Source organism: Hyla sarda, chromosome 4 (assembly GCF_029499605.1).
Source record: "Hyla sarda isolate aHylSar1 chromosome 4, aHylSar1.hap1, whole genome shotgun sequence".
Taxonomy (NCBI): Eukaryota; Metazoa; Chordata; class Amphibia; order Anura; family Hylidae; genus Hyla; species Hyla sarda.
Window position 1 is genome coordinate 103,934,479 of NC_079192.1, and position 17,301 is coordinate 103,951,779.

General features: G+C 47.4%; 1 protein-coding gene across 1 annotated transcript in view; it reads right to left on the bottom strand.

Annotated features, from left to right (window-relative positions):
* Positions 1 to 17,301, bottom strand: part of ARRDC4 (arrestin domain containing 4) — a 94,515-nt gene that overhangs the window by 66,278 nt on the left and 10,936 nt on the right. The window contains exon 2 of the mRNA XM_056571846.1: positions 836 to 899. Within this exon, the coding sequence (XP_056427821.1) occupies positions 836 to 899 (64 nt within the window). The remainder of the gene's footprint in view (positions 1 to 835; positions 900 to 17,301) is intronic.

Here is a 17,301-nt window from a genome sequence, read left to right on the forward strand (position 1 = left end):
CCCATTGACTTGTATAAGACTTTAAACATAAACCCCGCCCCTGGCAAATGGGGGTGAGTAAGGGTTAAATCACCTATCCTATGTTTGTTGTTGACATATAAGTAACATGTGTGCCAAGTTTCATGTTAATATCTTTAGCCGTTTGGACGTGATGCTGGAACATACACACATACATACACACATACATACACACGTACGTTGAGTTTTATATATATATATATATATATAGATGTGAGCGTGACTGCTTGGCTCAGAATTTGTGACTCTGAGGGTGAGGGGATGTGAATCATGTTGGGAATTATAAAGCTCCTAATAACACCCCCTGAACCTAGCATTCCCACTCTATTTTGCAATAAAGTTGCCGCCCATCTGACAATTTAGTGAAAAATGCAGATGTCAACAAAATAGTACAACCCCTATATTTCAGGAACACTGTTGTAATCAGATATTAAAATAAGTACTTTTTTTGAACTTCACTTGGGTGTCCTGATTCCAACAATGTTTTTACTTTCTTGCATCGTCAGCTGTTTTTTGCCCAATTTTTATTTAAATTCCTGAAAAACGGGCAAGCATAAGCTGCAGAAAATCTGATGTGTTTGTCTTCTGCAGATTTGTTATTCCTGCTCACAGAAGCCAGGTGAGCCCATGATGACTTATGGGGTGATCTAGTGTTTCCCCAGTGAACACCATGAGCAGCATATACAGATGGAAAATAAATATACAAAAAATACATTATGACTGCAGCATGGAGAGGTTTATTGCATCCAGTATTTCAAAAAGGTAAAATGACATCAAAACAAAGTGGACACAACATAGAACCCGATGTTACACTTACCCATCAGGAAGCCGAAAATGAAAGGGAAGATTGTGGCTCCCAGCTGTAAACAATTGGGTTTCTCCTACAAGAAACAATGGAGGAGGATTAACATTTTTTTTATTTTATTTTATCATATATCAAATGAAAATAAAATAAAATTAAATACAGAATTCGTTTTTGAGTCCGGAAACACTAGTGGAACTCCTGAAAATAATATTTTTGCAGCAAGTAAGTCATGTCTCCCTAAATGTGAATCCAAATGGCACTCCAAACCTGTAACCACAGTTAACCCTGCCACCTCCGGCCTGTCTGTGACCAACGGTAGTGTTCAAGAAAGCCAAAAGCAGCAGAAGCAGGGAAGTTATGCAATTTGTGAAATTCCCGCTGGGTGGAATTACAAAATTGTGTAAATATCTTGCTTTGGCTGCTTTTGGCTTTCCTGACCACCAAATGGCCTGAGTTGGACAATTACTTTATTGTGTACCTATTGTTAACGAAAACTTTTTATGTAGAGTAGATAATACCAATATATGAATATTTGTAATATACATTGGTTAAAAAATGTGTTTATTTTTGTCCCTACAGCTATTGCCTGTGTGTCTCTGTGAGGAGATCAAAAACAGCAAGTGTGGGGGACAAGCAGGGCTCTGTGCACCGAGGACAAGCAAGCAGGGCTCTGTGCACCGAGGACAAGCAAGCAGGGCTCTGTGCACCGAGGAAAAGCAAGCAGGGCTCTGTGCACCAAGGACAAGCAAGCAGGGCTCTGTGCACTGAGGACAAGCAGTAGGGGATAAGTTATAGATCACTGGGGGTCCGACCACTGGGACAGCTTGCAATCTCCTGAACGGGGCTCCGACAGTCTGCTGGAAGGGAGCATGCAGACCCCCGATACGCCCACTCCATGTATCCCATAGAGATACATGAAGGGGGCTTGTCGGCAGCGGCTCCTGTCGACAGCTGCTTCCGACAGACTGCCAGGGCCCCGTTCAGGAGATTGCGGGGGTCCCAGTGGATGCTCGGTGTACTCGCACACATCGCGGCCGCTCCCCCTGCTCTATGAGCTAGGCCGAGAGCTACTGTGATGTGCGAGTATACTGGGCATGCACACTGCGACTCGCACATCGCAGTATGTCTGCTCGAAGCTGCGTTTTGCAGCTCCGAGCAGGCACTTGTAAAAGCACCATACAGCGGTACGTCAGCAGTGGATCTGCAGCATAAAATACGCTGGGGATCTGCACGTGTGAACGTACCCTGACAGTATTATTTTACTAACCCAGCACACACCCTATGCGTGTTACAGCAAGGGGAAGTGTTCTATGCCCCTATTGAAGCTCTCTGTAGGCCAGAAATTGCCATGTGTACAGAATACAATGCCAATAGTGGAATACATACGACAGTAATAGAAGGTACACCTGGCTATCCTGGGGCCAAATCGTACAATTAGGGTATATACAGGTCAATAACAAAACAATTGAGGAAAAAGGTCACATGAACATAAGATAAATAAAACATTTCCCATCACCACCTTAAAAATGGTATTCTGGTCTTAGACATCTTATCCCCTATCCATAGGATGGGGAAAAGATGTCTGATTGCAGAGGTCCCGCCACTGGGACCCCAGTGATCTCTCTGCAGTTCCCAGAATACTGTGCCGTTGTTACGCCTAGCGCTCCGGGTCCCCGCTCCTCCCCGGAGCTCTCACGGCGTCTCTTTCCCTGCAGCTCCCCGGTCAGTCCCGCTGACCGGGAGCGCTGCTCTCTCATGGCCGTTGGGGATGCGATTCGCACAGCGGGACGCGCCCGCTCGCGAATCGCATCCCAGGTCACTTACCCGTTCCCGTCTCCTGCGGTCATGTGCTGGCGCGCGCGGCTCCGCTCTCTAGGGCGCGCGCGCGCCAGCTCCCTGTGACTTAAAGGGCCAGTGCACCAATGATTGGTGCCTGGCCCAATTAGCTTATTGGTTCCCACCTGTTCCCTGCTTATATCTAGTCTCCTCCCTTGCACTCCCTTGCCGGATCTTGTTGCCTTGAGCCTAGTGAAAGCGTTTTTGTGTGTTTATACCCTGTGTACCAGACCTTCTGTTATCTCCCCTGACTACGAACCTTGCCGCCTGCCCCCGACCTTCTGCTACGTCCGACTTTGCTTCTGCCTACTCCCTTGTACCTCGCCTATCTTCAGCAGCCAGAGAGGTGAGCCGTTGCTAGTGGATACGACCTGGTCACTACCGCCGCAGCAAGACCATCCCGCTTTGCGGCGGGCTCTGGTGAAAACCAGTAGTGGCTTAGAACCGGTCCACTAGCACGGTCCACGCCAATCCCTCTCTGGCACAGAGGGTCCACTACCTGCCAGCCGGCACCGTGACAGTAGATCCGGCCATGGATCCCGCTGAAGTTCCTCTGCCAGGGGTCGCTGACCTCCCTACGCTGGTCGCCCAGCAAGCTCGTCAGATCGCCCAGCAGTCGCAACAGATAGCGCAACAAGATCACCAGCTGTCGTACTTGACTACCATGACACAGCAACTCCAGTCACAACTACAGCAAGTACAGTCGCAGCTACAGCAGCAACAATCATCTCCTCCGCCAGCTCCAGCACCCCTTCCGCGGCGAGTGGCCGCTCCTAGCCTCCGCCTGTCCTTGCCGGACAAATTTAATGGGGACTCTAAGTTTTGCCGTGGCTTTCTTTCGCAATGTTCCTTGCACTTAGAGATGATGTCGGATCAGTTTCCTACTGAAAGGTCTAAGGTGGCTTTCGTAGTCAGCCTTCTGTCTGGAAAAGCCCTGTCATGGGCCACACCGCTCTGGGACCGCGATGACCCCGTCACTGCCTCTGTACACTCCTTCTTCTCGGAAATTCGAAGTGTCTTTGAGGAACCTGCCCGAGCCTCTTCTGCTGAGACTGCCCTGCTGAACCTGGTCCAGGGTAATTCCTCTGTTGGCGAGTACGCCATCCAATTCCGTACTCTTGCTTCTGAACTTTCCTGGAATAATGAGGCTCTCTGCGCGACCTTTAAAAAAGGCCTATCCAGCAACATTAAAGATGTTCTGGCCGCACGAGAGACTCCTGCTAGCCTGCATGAACTCATTCATCTAGCCACTCGCATTGACATGCGTTTTTCTGAGAGGCATCAAGAGCTCCGCCAGGAAAAAGACTTAGATCTCTGGCCACCTCTCCCACAGTCTCCACTGCAATCTGCGCCTAGGCCTCCCGCCGAGGAGGCCATGCAAGTGGATCGGTCTCGCCTGACCCTGGAAGAGAGGAATCGCCGTAAGGAAGAGAATCTTTGTTTGTACTGTGCCAGTACTGAACATTTTCTGGTGGATTGCCCAATCCGTCCTCCACGTCTGGGAAACGCACGCTCGCACTCAGCTCTCGTGGGTGTGGCGTCTCTTGATGCCAAGTCGGCTTCTCCACGTCTCACGGTACCTGTTCGGATTTCCACTTCAGCCAGCTCTCCCCTCTCAGCCGTGGCCTGCCTGGACTCTGGAGCTTCTGGGAATTTTATTCGGGAGTCCTTTGTGAATAAATTCCATATTCCGGTGACCCGTCTTGTCAAGCCACTCCGCATCTCCGCGGTCAACGGAGCCAGGTTGGACTGTACCATACGTTTCCGCACGGAGCCCCTTCTTATGAGCATCGGATCTCATCACGAGAGGATTGAACTTTTGGTCCTCCCCAATTGCACCTCGGAAATTCTCCTTGGACTTCCCTGGCTTCAACTTCATTCCCCAACCCTGGATTGGTCCACTGGGGAGATCAAGAGTTGGGGGTCCTCTTGTTCCAAGAACTGTCTAAAACCGGTTCCCAGTAACCCTTGCCGTAACTCTGTGGTTCCTCCTGTATCTGGTCCCCCTAAGGTCATTAAGGACTCTGCCTGCCACAGGAAATGCCCCTCCCCCCCTCCCAGTTCCATCAGGCAAGCTTCTGTGTCCCCTCATGGCCCTCGTCCTGGTGTCACACTGCCCCGTGCCAGGTCCCGCCCTCTGCCCTCTCTCCCCATTCCTACTCCTGCGGTTCTGCCTGCCGTTGAGGAATCCCTCCATCCTTTCCCGGTGTCCTCATCCCAGGGGAGGCAGTTACCCGATAAAGAGAAGGGGAGACCTAAGGGGGGGGGTACTGTTACGCCTAGCGCTCCGGGTCCCCGCTCCTCCCCGGAGCGCTCACGGCGTCTCTTTCCCTGCAGCTCCCCGGTCAGTCCCGCTGACCGGGAGCGCTGCTCTCTCATGGCCGTTGGGGATGCGATTCGCACAGCGGGACGCGCCCGCTCGCGAATCGCATCCCAGGTCACTTACCCGTTCCCGTCTCCTGCGGTCATGTGCTGGCGCGCGCGGCTCCGCTCTCTAGGGCGCGCGCGCGCCAGCTCCCTGAGACTTAAAGGGCCAGTGCACCAATGATTGGTGCCTGGCCCAATTAGCTTATTGGTTCCCACCTGTTCCCTGCTTATATCTAGTCTCCTCCCTTGCACTCCCTTGCCGGATCTTGTTGCCTTGAGCCTAGTGAAAGCGTTTTTGTGTGTTTATACCCTGTGTACCAGACCTTCTGTTATCTCCCCTGACTACGAACCTTGCCGCCTGCCCCCGACCTTCTGCTACGTCCGACTTTGCTTCTGCCTACTCCCTTGTACCTCGCCTATCTTCAGCAGCCAGAGAGGTGAGCCGTTGCTAGTGGATACGACCTGGTCACTACCGCCGCAGCAAGACCATCCCGCTTTGCGGCGGGCTCTGGTGAAAACCAGTAGTGGCTTAGAACCGGTCCACTAGCACGGTCCACGCCAATCCCTCTCTGGCACAGAGGGTCCACTACCTGCCAGCCGGCACCGTGACAGCCGTGCGCTGCTCCAGAGATTGAGAGGTGACGGCAGTCACACCCCCTCCCATAGACATGAATAGAGGGGGCGTGGCTTTACGTCATGTCTCCGTCTCAGGGGAAGCACATGGCACAGAAATCGTGTGGGGGTCCCAGCGGCAGGATAAGATGTCTAAGCCTGGAATGCCATTTTAAGAGTCACCAGTCTATGATGCACAGAGGGCACTAATGTTATTTTATTGTGAAAATTCTAATACAAATATTATGTGGTCATTCATATGGCGTTTTACAGTAGTAGAACATGTAGGTATGACATTATCGCTGTACTTTCAATAAAGTAATGGGATGCTGGTTCCCTGCTTATACTTGGGCTATTATTAGCAGAAGCACATGTTGTTCCAGTAGGCAGCTCACTATGCTAGGAGCCTGGAACTCAGTTGTTGTTACTGTGTCACACATAACATGAAAGGTTGTGTCTCTACATAATTCAAACATGTGTAAAACCAGTCCAAGCAGCTGATAATTCTGTGAGATCAACAGAAGAAGCGCATTCAAAACAACTTGTTTTCCTGCAAAATCTATGCATGGAATGATCAATTTATGGAGCAAAGGGGGTGGTATCTTATCTTTCCCCAACAGAGGTATGAGTATGATCCTCTTTTTCAGTGGTCACTATTATCTAGGTAATCAACATTTACACCCTGTTCCAAATAATTAATTTACCTAAATAATTGATGTAAATAAGTCAGCATAATTCTCATGTTATCAACTATTAAGAGTACAATTCATATTTTATTGAACAAACCTCCTAATGGTAACAGTATTTTTTTTAAACATAAAAAAACTTACAATGCACTGTTCCAAATTATTACGCACAGTAAATTTCAAAACACTTTATAGGTTGTAAAGAACTGAAAATTGTCATTTGTTGTTTTTGCATCATATTTACTGAAATCAAAAGCTATTTCAATCAAACTTTTAACAACATTTTAACAGGTCACATTACATTTTAACATAGGACCCCTTATTTGATAGCAGCTTCACAAGTCTTGCATCCATTGAACTTGTGAGTTCTTGAATTTGTTTGCAAGATGTCAGAATAGCCTCCCAGAGCTGCTGTTTGGATGTAAACTGCCTCCCACGCTCAGATCTTTTGCTTGAGGAAGCTCCAAAGGTTCTCAATAGGATTGAGGTCAGGGGAGGATGGAGGCCACATCATGACTCTCTCTCCTTTCAACCTCATAGCAGCCATTGATGCAGAGGTATTCTTTGCTGCATAAAATGGTGCATTGTCATGCATTAAAATGATTTTATTACGGAAAGCATAGTTCTTCCAACTGTACCAGGGAAGAAAGTGTTCAGTCAGAAAATCAATATACTTTGCAGAGGTCATCTTTACACCTTCGGGGACCCTAAAGGGGCCGACCAGCTCTCTTCCCATGATTCCAGCCCAAAACATGACTCCACCACCGCTTTGCTGACGTTGCAGCCTTGTTGGAACAGGGTGGCCGTCCACCAACCATCCACTACTCCATCCATCTGGACTCTCCAGGGTTGCTCGGAACTCATCAGGGAACAGGACTGCTTGAAAATTAGTCTTCATGTATTTTCTGCCCAATGCAGCAGTTTTTGCTTGTGAGCATTGGTAAGTGGTGGCCGAATAGAAGGTTTATGCACAGGTGTATGTTACGCCGAGCGCTCCGGGTCCCCGTTCCTCCCCGGAGCGCTCGCCTCATCCTCGTTGCTGCAGCGCCCCGGTCAGATCCACTGACCGGGTGCGCTGCGGTACCGCCTCCAGCCGGGATGCGATTCGCTATGCGGGTGGCGCCCGCTCGCGATGCGCACCCCGGCCCCCGTACCTGACTCGCTCTCCGTCGGTCCTGTCCCGGCGCGCGCGGCCCCGCTCCCTAGGGCGCGCGCACGCCGAGTCTCTGCGATTTAAAGGGCCAGTGCACCAATGATGGTGCCTGGTCCAATCTTCCCAATTACCTTGATTAGTTCCACTTGTGCACTCCCTACTTATACCTCACTTCCCCTGCACTCCCTTGCCGGATTTTGTTGCCCTTGTGCCTAGTGAAAGCATTCCCTTGTTTGTTCCTAGCCCGTGTTCCAGACCTCCTGCCGTTGCCCCTGACTACGATCCTTGCTGCCTGCCCCGACCTTCTGCTACGTCCGACCTTGCTTCTGTCTACTCCCTTGTACCGCGCCTATCTTCAGCAGTCAGAGAGGTTGAGCCGTTGCTAGTGGATACGACCTGGTCACTACCGCCGCAGCAAGACCATCCCGCTTTGCGGCGGGCTCTGGTGAAAACCTGTAGTGACTTAGAACCGGTCCACTAGCACGGTCCTCGCCAATCCCTCTCTGGCACAGAGGATCCACCTCCTACCAGCCGGGATCGTGACAGTAGATCCGGCCATGGATTCCGCTGAAGTTCCTCTGCCAGTTGTCGCCGACCTCCCCACACTGGTCGCCCAGCAAGCCCGACTGGTCGCCCAGCAAGCCCGACAGATTGCCCAACGAAATCACCAGCTGGCATACTTGACCACCGTGACACTGCAACTTCAGTCACAGATACAGCAGCTGCTGCCGCAGATACAGCAACTTCAGTCACCGACACAGCAGCTGCAACAACCATCTCCTCCGCCGGCTCCTGCAACTCCTCCGCAGCAACCGGCCGCTCCTAACCCCTGCTTGTCCCTGCCGGACAAATTTGATGAGGACTCTAGACTCTGCCGTGGTCTCCTTTCTGGAAAGGCCTTGTCTGGGGCCACACCACTCTGGGACCGCAATGATCCTGCCACAGCCACAGTCCAGTCCTTCTTCGCTGAGGTCCGTGGTGTCTTCGAGGAGCCTGCCCGAGCTTCTTCTGCCGAGACTGCCCTGCTGAACCTGGCCCAGGGTGTTTCTTCCGTTGGCGAGTACGCCATTCAGTTCCGTGCTCTTGCTTCCGAGTTGTCCTGGAATAGTGAGGCTCTCTGCGCGACCTTTAAAAAAGGCCTATCCAGCAACATTAAAGATGTTCTGGCCGCACGAGAAACTCCTGCTAACCTACATGAACTCATTCATCTTGCCACTCGCATTGACATGCGTTTTTCCGGATGGCGTCTGGAGCTCCGCCTGGATATGGACTTTGTTCGCACGAGGCGTTTTTTCTCCCCGGCTCCTCTCTCCTCTGGTCCTCTGCAAACCGTTCCTGTGCCTCCCGCCGTGGAGGCTATGCAAGTTGACCGGTCTCGCTTGACACCTCAAGAGAGGACACGACGCCGCATGGAGAATCTTTTCCTGTACTATGCCGGTACCGAACACTTCCTGAAGGATTGTCCTATCCGTCCTCCCCGCCTGGAAAGACGTACGCTGACTTCGCACAAAGGTGACACAGTTCTTGATGTCAACTCTGCTTCTCCACGCCTTACTGTGCCTGTGCGGATATCTGCCTCTACCTTCTCCTTCTCTACTATGGCCTTCTTGGATTCCGGATCTGCAGGAAATTTTTTTTTGGCCTCTCTTATCAACAGATTCAACGTCCCTGTGACCAGTCTCGCCAGACCCCTCTACATCAATTGTGTTAACAATGAAAGATTGGACTGTGCCGTGCGTTACCGCACGGAACCCCTCCTAATGTGCCTCGGACCTCATCACGGAAAAATTGAGTTTTTTGTCCTCAGGTTCTTTGGCCCCAAGAAGAGGGGGAGACCCAAGGGGGGGGGTACTGTTACGCCGAGCGCTCCGGGTCCCCGTTCCTCCCCGGAGCGCTCGCCTCATCCTCGTTGCTGCAGCGCCCCGGTCAGATCCACTGACCGGGTGCGCTGCGGTACCGCCTCCAGCCGGGATGCGATTCGCTATGCGGGTGGCGCCCGCTCGCGATGCGCACCCCGTACCTGACTCGCTCTCCGTCGGTCCTGTCCCGGCGCGCGCGGCCCCGCTCCCTAGGGCGCGCGCGCGCCGGGTCTCTGCGATTTAAAGGGCCAGTGCACCAATGATGGTGCCTGGTCCAATCTTCCCAATTACCTTGATTAGTTCCACTTGTGCACTCCCTACTTATACCTCACTTCCCCTGCACTCCCTTGCCGGATCTTGTTGCCCTTGTGCCTAGTGAAAGCATTGCCTTGTTTGTTCCTAGCCCGTGTTCCAGACCTCCTGCCGTTGCCCCTGACTACGATCCTTGCTGCCTGCCCCGACCTTCTGCTACGTCCGACCTTGCTTCTGTCTACTCCCTTGTACCGCGCCTATCTTCAGCAGTCAGAGAGGTTGAGCCGTTGCTAGTGGATACGACCTGGTCACTACCGCCGCAGCAAGACCATCCCGCTTTGCGGCGGGCTCTGGTGAAAACCTGTAGTGACTTAGAACCGGTCCACTAGCACGGCCCTCGCCAATCCCTCTCTGGCACAGAGGATCCACCTCCTACCAGCCGGGATCGTGACAGTGTAAGACTCTGGAGGACTCTACTCCTTAATGTCCGTGGGACTCCAGAGGCACCAGCAGCTTCAAATATCTGTTTGCTGCTATGTAATGGTATTTTAGCAGCTGCTCTCTTGATCCAATGCCTGGATCTGGCTTAAATCTTCCTCAGTGTGACTTTATCTGCACAAACCTGTCTGTGCTCTGAATCAGCCACAAATCTCCTAATAGTGCGATGATCACGCTTACGTTTTTGTGAAATATCCAATGTTTTTTTTCATACCTCGTCCAAGGCACTCTTTTCGGCAGCAGACAGACCATTTTTCTTCCACATATTGCTTGAAAATGTGTTCTGCTTAAGAATGTGGAACACCAACTCTTAGTAGTTTTTCCTTAACTTGAGCTCACCTGGCAATCTAATTATCACAGGTATCCAAAATAGTTTTCAGTGATCAAAAGAGCCCTGAGACACAAGGCCATCCATGAGTTAAACTAAAAAACTAAATATTTAATCTTTGTGACACAAATAGAATTTGCATAATAATTTGGAACAGGATGTATACTACAATACTTTTGCTCTCCACAATATTGTTTGATATTGCAAACATAGGCTTCTGAACCCTATGATTTTGGGAAGTAATCAAGTCGCCAAAATCACTATGCAGTAAATTTGATGGAGAGAACATAGCTTTAAAGGGGTTGTCCAGTGAAACACAACTTATCCCCTATCCTGTGGGCCCCCCTACCCTTCCCTCATGATCTCCAGTGGATAGGGAATAAGTTTTGTTTCACTGGGCAACCCCTTCAAAGCTTTGTATTTTCTAACTTATTGTCCTCATCTACTCTATGTACTGAACAATAAACAAATAAAGTTATTAATAGCACCTTTTCTGTTTTTCATTGCTTATCTAAGATCAGCTTTTGTTGATTATTTGCTAATTTAACAACCTCTGAAGACTAGAACTACAATGTTGTAAATATAAAACAGAAAATCTGCGATAAGAAAGTTTTGTTTAAGATCTAATTCTATGGCTACTGCCAAAAGCTTTTATACAGCCACTGGTCGTAACATTAAAAACAACTGCCTAATACTGTGCAAGTACCCTTTTTCCTGCCAAAACAGGAACCATTGAGGTCTCTGCAAGTTCTCTAAAGGTGTCCTGTGATGTTTGGAACAAGGACTTTAGCAGTGGACCTTTTAAAGGGGTACTCCACTGGCCAGTTCCGAATGCTGTTTTCGTGCTGCGGAGGTTGGCCATGCCCCTTGTGATATCATGGCCATGCCCTTCAATGTAAGTCTATGGGAGGGGGCGTGACTGTCACGAAAACAGCTTTTGGAACATTTATTTCTGAATGCTGGCCAGTGGAGTACCCCTTTAAATCCTGTAAGTTGTGAGAGACGATCTCCATGGGCTGGACTTGCTTTTCCAGCACATCCCACATATCTGGGGAATTTGTTGAAAGAGTCAACAATTTTAGCAAAATAATGTGCAAATATAGTTCAGGAACGGTTTGAAGAATAAAGACAAATAGTTCAAAGACACCCCTTCTATTAGGGAAAAATGTTGCTATGAAGAGGTGTACTTAGTGTGCAAAAATGTCTCGGTAGGTGATATGTGTCAAAGTAACAAACTCATGAATGCCACAAGCTGAGGAGAGCATCACACTGACTTGACTTCTTACTAGAACGCATCCTAGTGCCACCTGTTTCCCAGGTAAGTTACACACACCAAGCTATCTAATATTCTAAAAGAAAATGCGATTCATCAGAAGGAAGAATGGTTCAGTTCTGATGCTCATGTGCCCATTGTAGGCACTTTCAGGGTTAGCATAGATATGTACTGTGACAAACTTTGTGTGTTCTGACATACCTTTTCAGCTATTTGTGCAATTGTAGATTTTCTGTGAGATTGGGCCATACTAATTATTTTTTTTTTTTTTTTTTTTAGAAGGGTTGATTTCCCAATAAGGAAATTACATAAATGGTGGTTCAACAATCTTACCATATGTCCTATGGGGCATATTGTCAGTTACCAAGTTCATGATCACCCATGTCTCTTAGTAAATCACCTGGCAAAATTTATAGGATCACCCCACTTAGAGGATGGTCGCCCTGCTTTTAGTTATTTATTTTTTTTAGTTCATAGTAAATAGAGATAGGATATAAAACAATCACTAGTCAGAAAATACATAGAATACTGTGTACAGTACTGGGCACCAGTTTCCAAAAAATATATAGTGGAGCTAGAGAGGGTTCAGAGAAGGGCAACCAGAGTAATACGTGGAATGATAGTTTAGTTTAGAAAAGCTTAGGGGTGACCTAATAACTATGTATAAATATATTAGGAGACAATACAGAGATCTCTCCTATGATCTATTTGCACCCAGGACTATGAGGGACATTTATCAATGTTTGCTTATGTATTCTTTTTTTTAGTAACTTTTTCCTTACTTTTTTTTTTTTGCTTATGTGTGACTTATTTATCAACTGGTTTCAGCCTGTTGATAATTTTCTTTCACGTAAGCAATTTTTCCTTTTTTTACTTTGTTAGTAGCTTTTTCTGCTCCATGTTTGAGCTGGAGTAAATTTAGTAAATTTTTAACCTTGTTGAGACTTTTTTTGCGCAGTTGCGACTGTCGCAGTTGATAAATACCCGACTAAAGCAAATCCATTTTGAAAAATTTACTACGTAAGCAAGTTTGAATTTTCTTGCTTTTCTTGTTCTTCACGAAAACACACGTAGTCGCAGTTGCGACAAATATAGTAAAGAAAACCTGACTAAACCCGTTGATAAATGTCCATCTATATCTATAACAAGAGGGCATCCTCTAAGTCTAAAAGAAAGAAGGTTTCTACACCAGCAAAGAGAGGCGTTCTTTACTGTAAAAGCAGTGAGACTGTGGAACTCTTTGGCAGGGGAAGTGGTCATAGTGAACTCAATAAGAATTAGAAAGAGGTCTGGTTGTGTTTCTGGAGAGTAATAACATTACAGCTTATGGAGAATGGATGTATAGGGACAGAACGTTGACCCAGGGATTTATTATGATTGTCGGGAAGGAATTTTTCCCCCCCCAATATGGGTCAATAGGCATCAGCCTCATAAGGTTTTTTTTTCCTTCTTCTGATAAACACAATAGGAACACAATGGGCCTGATTTACTAAGAGTGGAGTGTAGTTTTCTTTGTGGGTTTTAATTCCCTACAAGTATTTATAACATTTCCCTACATTTTGCACTTTTTCCTACATTTTGCTTTTTTTTCCCCCCCAACTGCTCTGATCTGTCTGGTTTTCCTCAGCTCAAATCCACCACGTTTTCTGTGGAAACCTTAGTAAATATATTTACAATTTAACATACGTGCGCACGGCGGAAAACCTCACACAGTACCTCGAAGTAGTCGATCATCTGACACATTTCTGAGTGATGGTGTAAGTTATTGCAAAATAATGCTGCAGTGTTCAAAATTAGTGCTGCAGTGTTCAAAATTAGTGCTCAACTTATGAAAAGGCACAAATGATAACTTGCTATCCACTGCAAAAAACTATCCACCAACCACCATAATATAGAAAACAATGTGAAATGCTCTATAAAAAAAAATGAGCAGATAAAAAAACTTTTTCCGGCCTGAGATTCTGAGTGCGGCCAGTGCGACAGAATCAGTCATAGGTAGGACCACACGTACATCACCGTCCCCATGGACGGCAAGGTATTTCAGGCAGATTCTTCAAAAAGAATGATCTGTGGACATTCTGCAGTGTGCACTGTGCAGAGGAATCCTATTAACCCATTAAGGACTCAGCCCATTTGGACCTTAAAGACTAAGACAATTTTATTTTTACTTTTTTGTTTTTTTCTCCTCCCCTTCAAAAAATCATAACTCTTTTATATTTTCATCCACAAACTAGTATAAGGGCTTGTTTTTTGCGCGACCAGTTGTCAGTTGTAATGACATCACTCACTTTACCATAAAATGTATGGTGCAATCAAAAAAATACTATTTGTGTGGGGAAATTAAAAAGAAGACCGCAATTTTGCTAATTTTGGAAGGTTTTGTTTTCACGCCGTACAATTTATGGTAAAAATGACATGTGTTTTTTATTCTCTGGGTCAATAGGATTAAAAAGATACCCATGATTATACACTTTTCTATTACTGTTGCGCTTAAAAAAAAATCGCAAACTTTTTAACCAAATTAGTACGTTTAAAATCCCTCTATTGAAGACCTATAACTTTTTAATTTTTCCGTATAAGCGGTGTATTGAGGGCTCATTTTTTGCGCCGTGATCTGTACTTTTTATTAATACCATAGTTGCTTATACAAAACTTTTATTACATTTTTTATAAATTTTTTTGGGAATAAAATGTTATAAAAAAAAAAGCACCTATTTTGGAATTTTTTTTTTTACGTTCACGCCGTTCACCGTACGGGATCATTTACATTTTATTTTAATAGTTCGGATATTTACGCATGCGGCGATACCAAATATGTACATAAAATCTTTTTTTTTTTTTACACTTTTTGGGGGTAAAATAGGGAAAATGGGACAATTTACGTTTTTATTGGGGGAGGGGGTTTTTCACATTTGTTTTACTTTATTTTTTTACTTTTATTTTTACACTCTTATAGTCCCCATAGGCGACTATTTATAGCAACCATTCGATTGCTAATGCTGTTCAGTGCTATGTATAGGACACAGCACTGATCAGGGTTATCGGTCATCTTCTGCTCTGGTCTGCGGGAAGGCAGATCAGAGCAGAAGACTCCCGGAAGGCAGCGGAGGCAGGTGAGGGGACCTCCGTCTGCTGTGCAGGATGATCGGATCGCCACGGCAGCGCTGCGGGCGATCCGATCATCCTGTTAAGTGACCGCGATGCTGCACATGCCGTGATCTGTATTAATCACTCACAGCATCTGAGGGGTTAATGGCGGACATCAGCGGGATCGTGGGTGTCCGCCATTACCGGCGGGTCCCTGGCTGCGATCCACAGCCGGGACCTGGCATGCATGATGCCGGCATCGCTCCGATGCCCGCGGTTATGCTCAAGACGTAAATGTACATCCTGGTGCGTTAAGTACCACATCACCAGGACGTACATTTACGTCCTGCGTCGTTAAGGGGTTAAAGGGGTACTACGGCCCTAGTACATCTTATCCCCTATCCAAAGGATAGGGGAAAAGATGTATGATGACGGGGGGCCCCCCAACGGCAGGACCCCCGCGATCATACATCTTTTCCCCTATCCAATTTGTCACTCTGTACCCACCTTTGTGAGCTCTCTGCAGCGCTAGAGGCTCCGAGTGTGAAACATGACGACCACAGGGCTGGAGTATCGTTACGTCACGACTCTGCCCCCATGTGACATCATGTCCCGTCACCTCAATGCAAGTCTATGGGAGGGGGCATGACGGCCGTCGCGCCCCCTCCCATTGACTTGCATTGAGGGGGCGGTACATGACATCACACGGGGGCATGTACACATTGGATGTACGGAGTGTGTTTACCATCCCAAAAAAAATTATACAGACATAAAGAAGGCAAATACAAACTCAGAAGTATGCACTATATTTTAGTAATAAAAGTCTATAGCTGCATTGAATAAAAAGGTTTCTATACATATCTGATGTATTCAAACATAAACATCAATTGTGAAATTATAATGTGAACAGCCTTATCTATATATACAAACACAGTTTACAAATCAAATATGTACCAGACATGAATGGAAAGCTTACAGAATATCACCCCTCCTTTAGCCCCTTAAGGACATAGGGTGTACAGGTATGCCGTGACGTTCTGGTACTTAAAGGGGTACTCCCGTGGAAAACTTTTAAAAATCAACTGGTGCCAGAAAGTTAAAGCAGATTTGTAAATTACTTCTATTAAAAAAATCATATTCCTTCCGGTTTTGGGAGCTATATACTACAAAAGAAATGCTTTTTTTTTTTGGGGGGGGGGGGGGGGGGGGGATTTCTCTGATGTCATGACCACAGTGCTCACTGTTTACCTCTGCTGTCCATTTTTGGAACTGTCCAGAGCAGGAGAAGATCCCCATAGCAAACATATGCTGCTCTGGACAGTTCCTAAAATGGACAGCAGAGGTCAGCAGAGAGCACTATGGTCGTGAAATCAGAGAAATCAAAAAAGAAAAGCATTTCCTCTGTAGTATACAGCCCATAAAATGTATTGGAAGGCTTAAGATTTTTAATAGAAGTCATTTACAAATCTGTTTAACTTTCTGGCAGCAGTTGATTAATAAAAAAAAAAAAAATTTTCCCGGGAGTACCCCTTTAACCTGTTGGGGACGAAGGGCGTATCCATACGCCTGTGGGAATTTCAATCAGCAGGCACCCCGTGCAAATTCCCAGGAGGGTCATTAGACCCCCCCATGTCGGCGATCGACGCAAATCGCAAGTGAATTCACACTTGCAATGTGCGCTGATTCCGAGTCATACGGGTCTATGGTGTCCCGGAATATAAGGGGGATCGCGGTTGTCTAAGACACCCCCTGAAGGGATAGGAGTGAGGTGGCAGGGGAGCCACCCCTCCTATCCCTGCTATTGGTGGTCTAGACGTGACCACCAATAGCAGATCGGGGCGGGGGTGTTAACTTTCATTTTCCCCGTCCTGCCCACCCACAATAGGCGGGGCAGGATGGGGAATCCGGCGGGGACCGGCGCCGAAGATCCACTTACTGATCCGGAGGGTGCGGGCGACGGTGATCGGCAGGTGGCGATGACGTGCGGCAGAAGAGGGCGGCTTCCTGGATCCTACGGAAGCGGTAAGTTGCCTGGCAACATCTGGAGGGCTACAGTCTGAGACCATTATACAGTGGTCTCTAACCTGTAGCCCTCCAGATGTTGCAAAACTACAACTCCCAGCATGCCCAGACAGCTGTTTGGGCGTGCTGGAATATGTAGTTTTGAAAAAGCGGGAGGGCTACAGTTTGAGTCCATTATACAGTGGTCTCTAAGGCTAGGTTCATACTACGGAATTTCCGCCGGAATTTTCGCTTTGAAATTACCGGCAGAAATTCCGCTTACTATAATGTATAGTGTGGTGAATGGTTTTCCGTTCACAAATTCACACTTCAGAATTTGTGAAGCGGAAAATCCAGATGAAAAATCCGCTAGAAAATTTCCGCCTGAAGAAAGGGGTTGCTCTTTCTTCAGGCGGAAATCCTAGCGGAACACATAGCAGTCTATAGGAGACTGCAGTGTCCGCACGGTCCGAGCTGGGATTTGTAGTTTTCAACATCTGGAGGGTCACAGTTTGGAGATCACTGT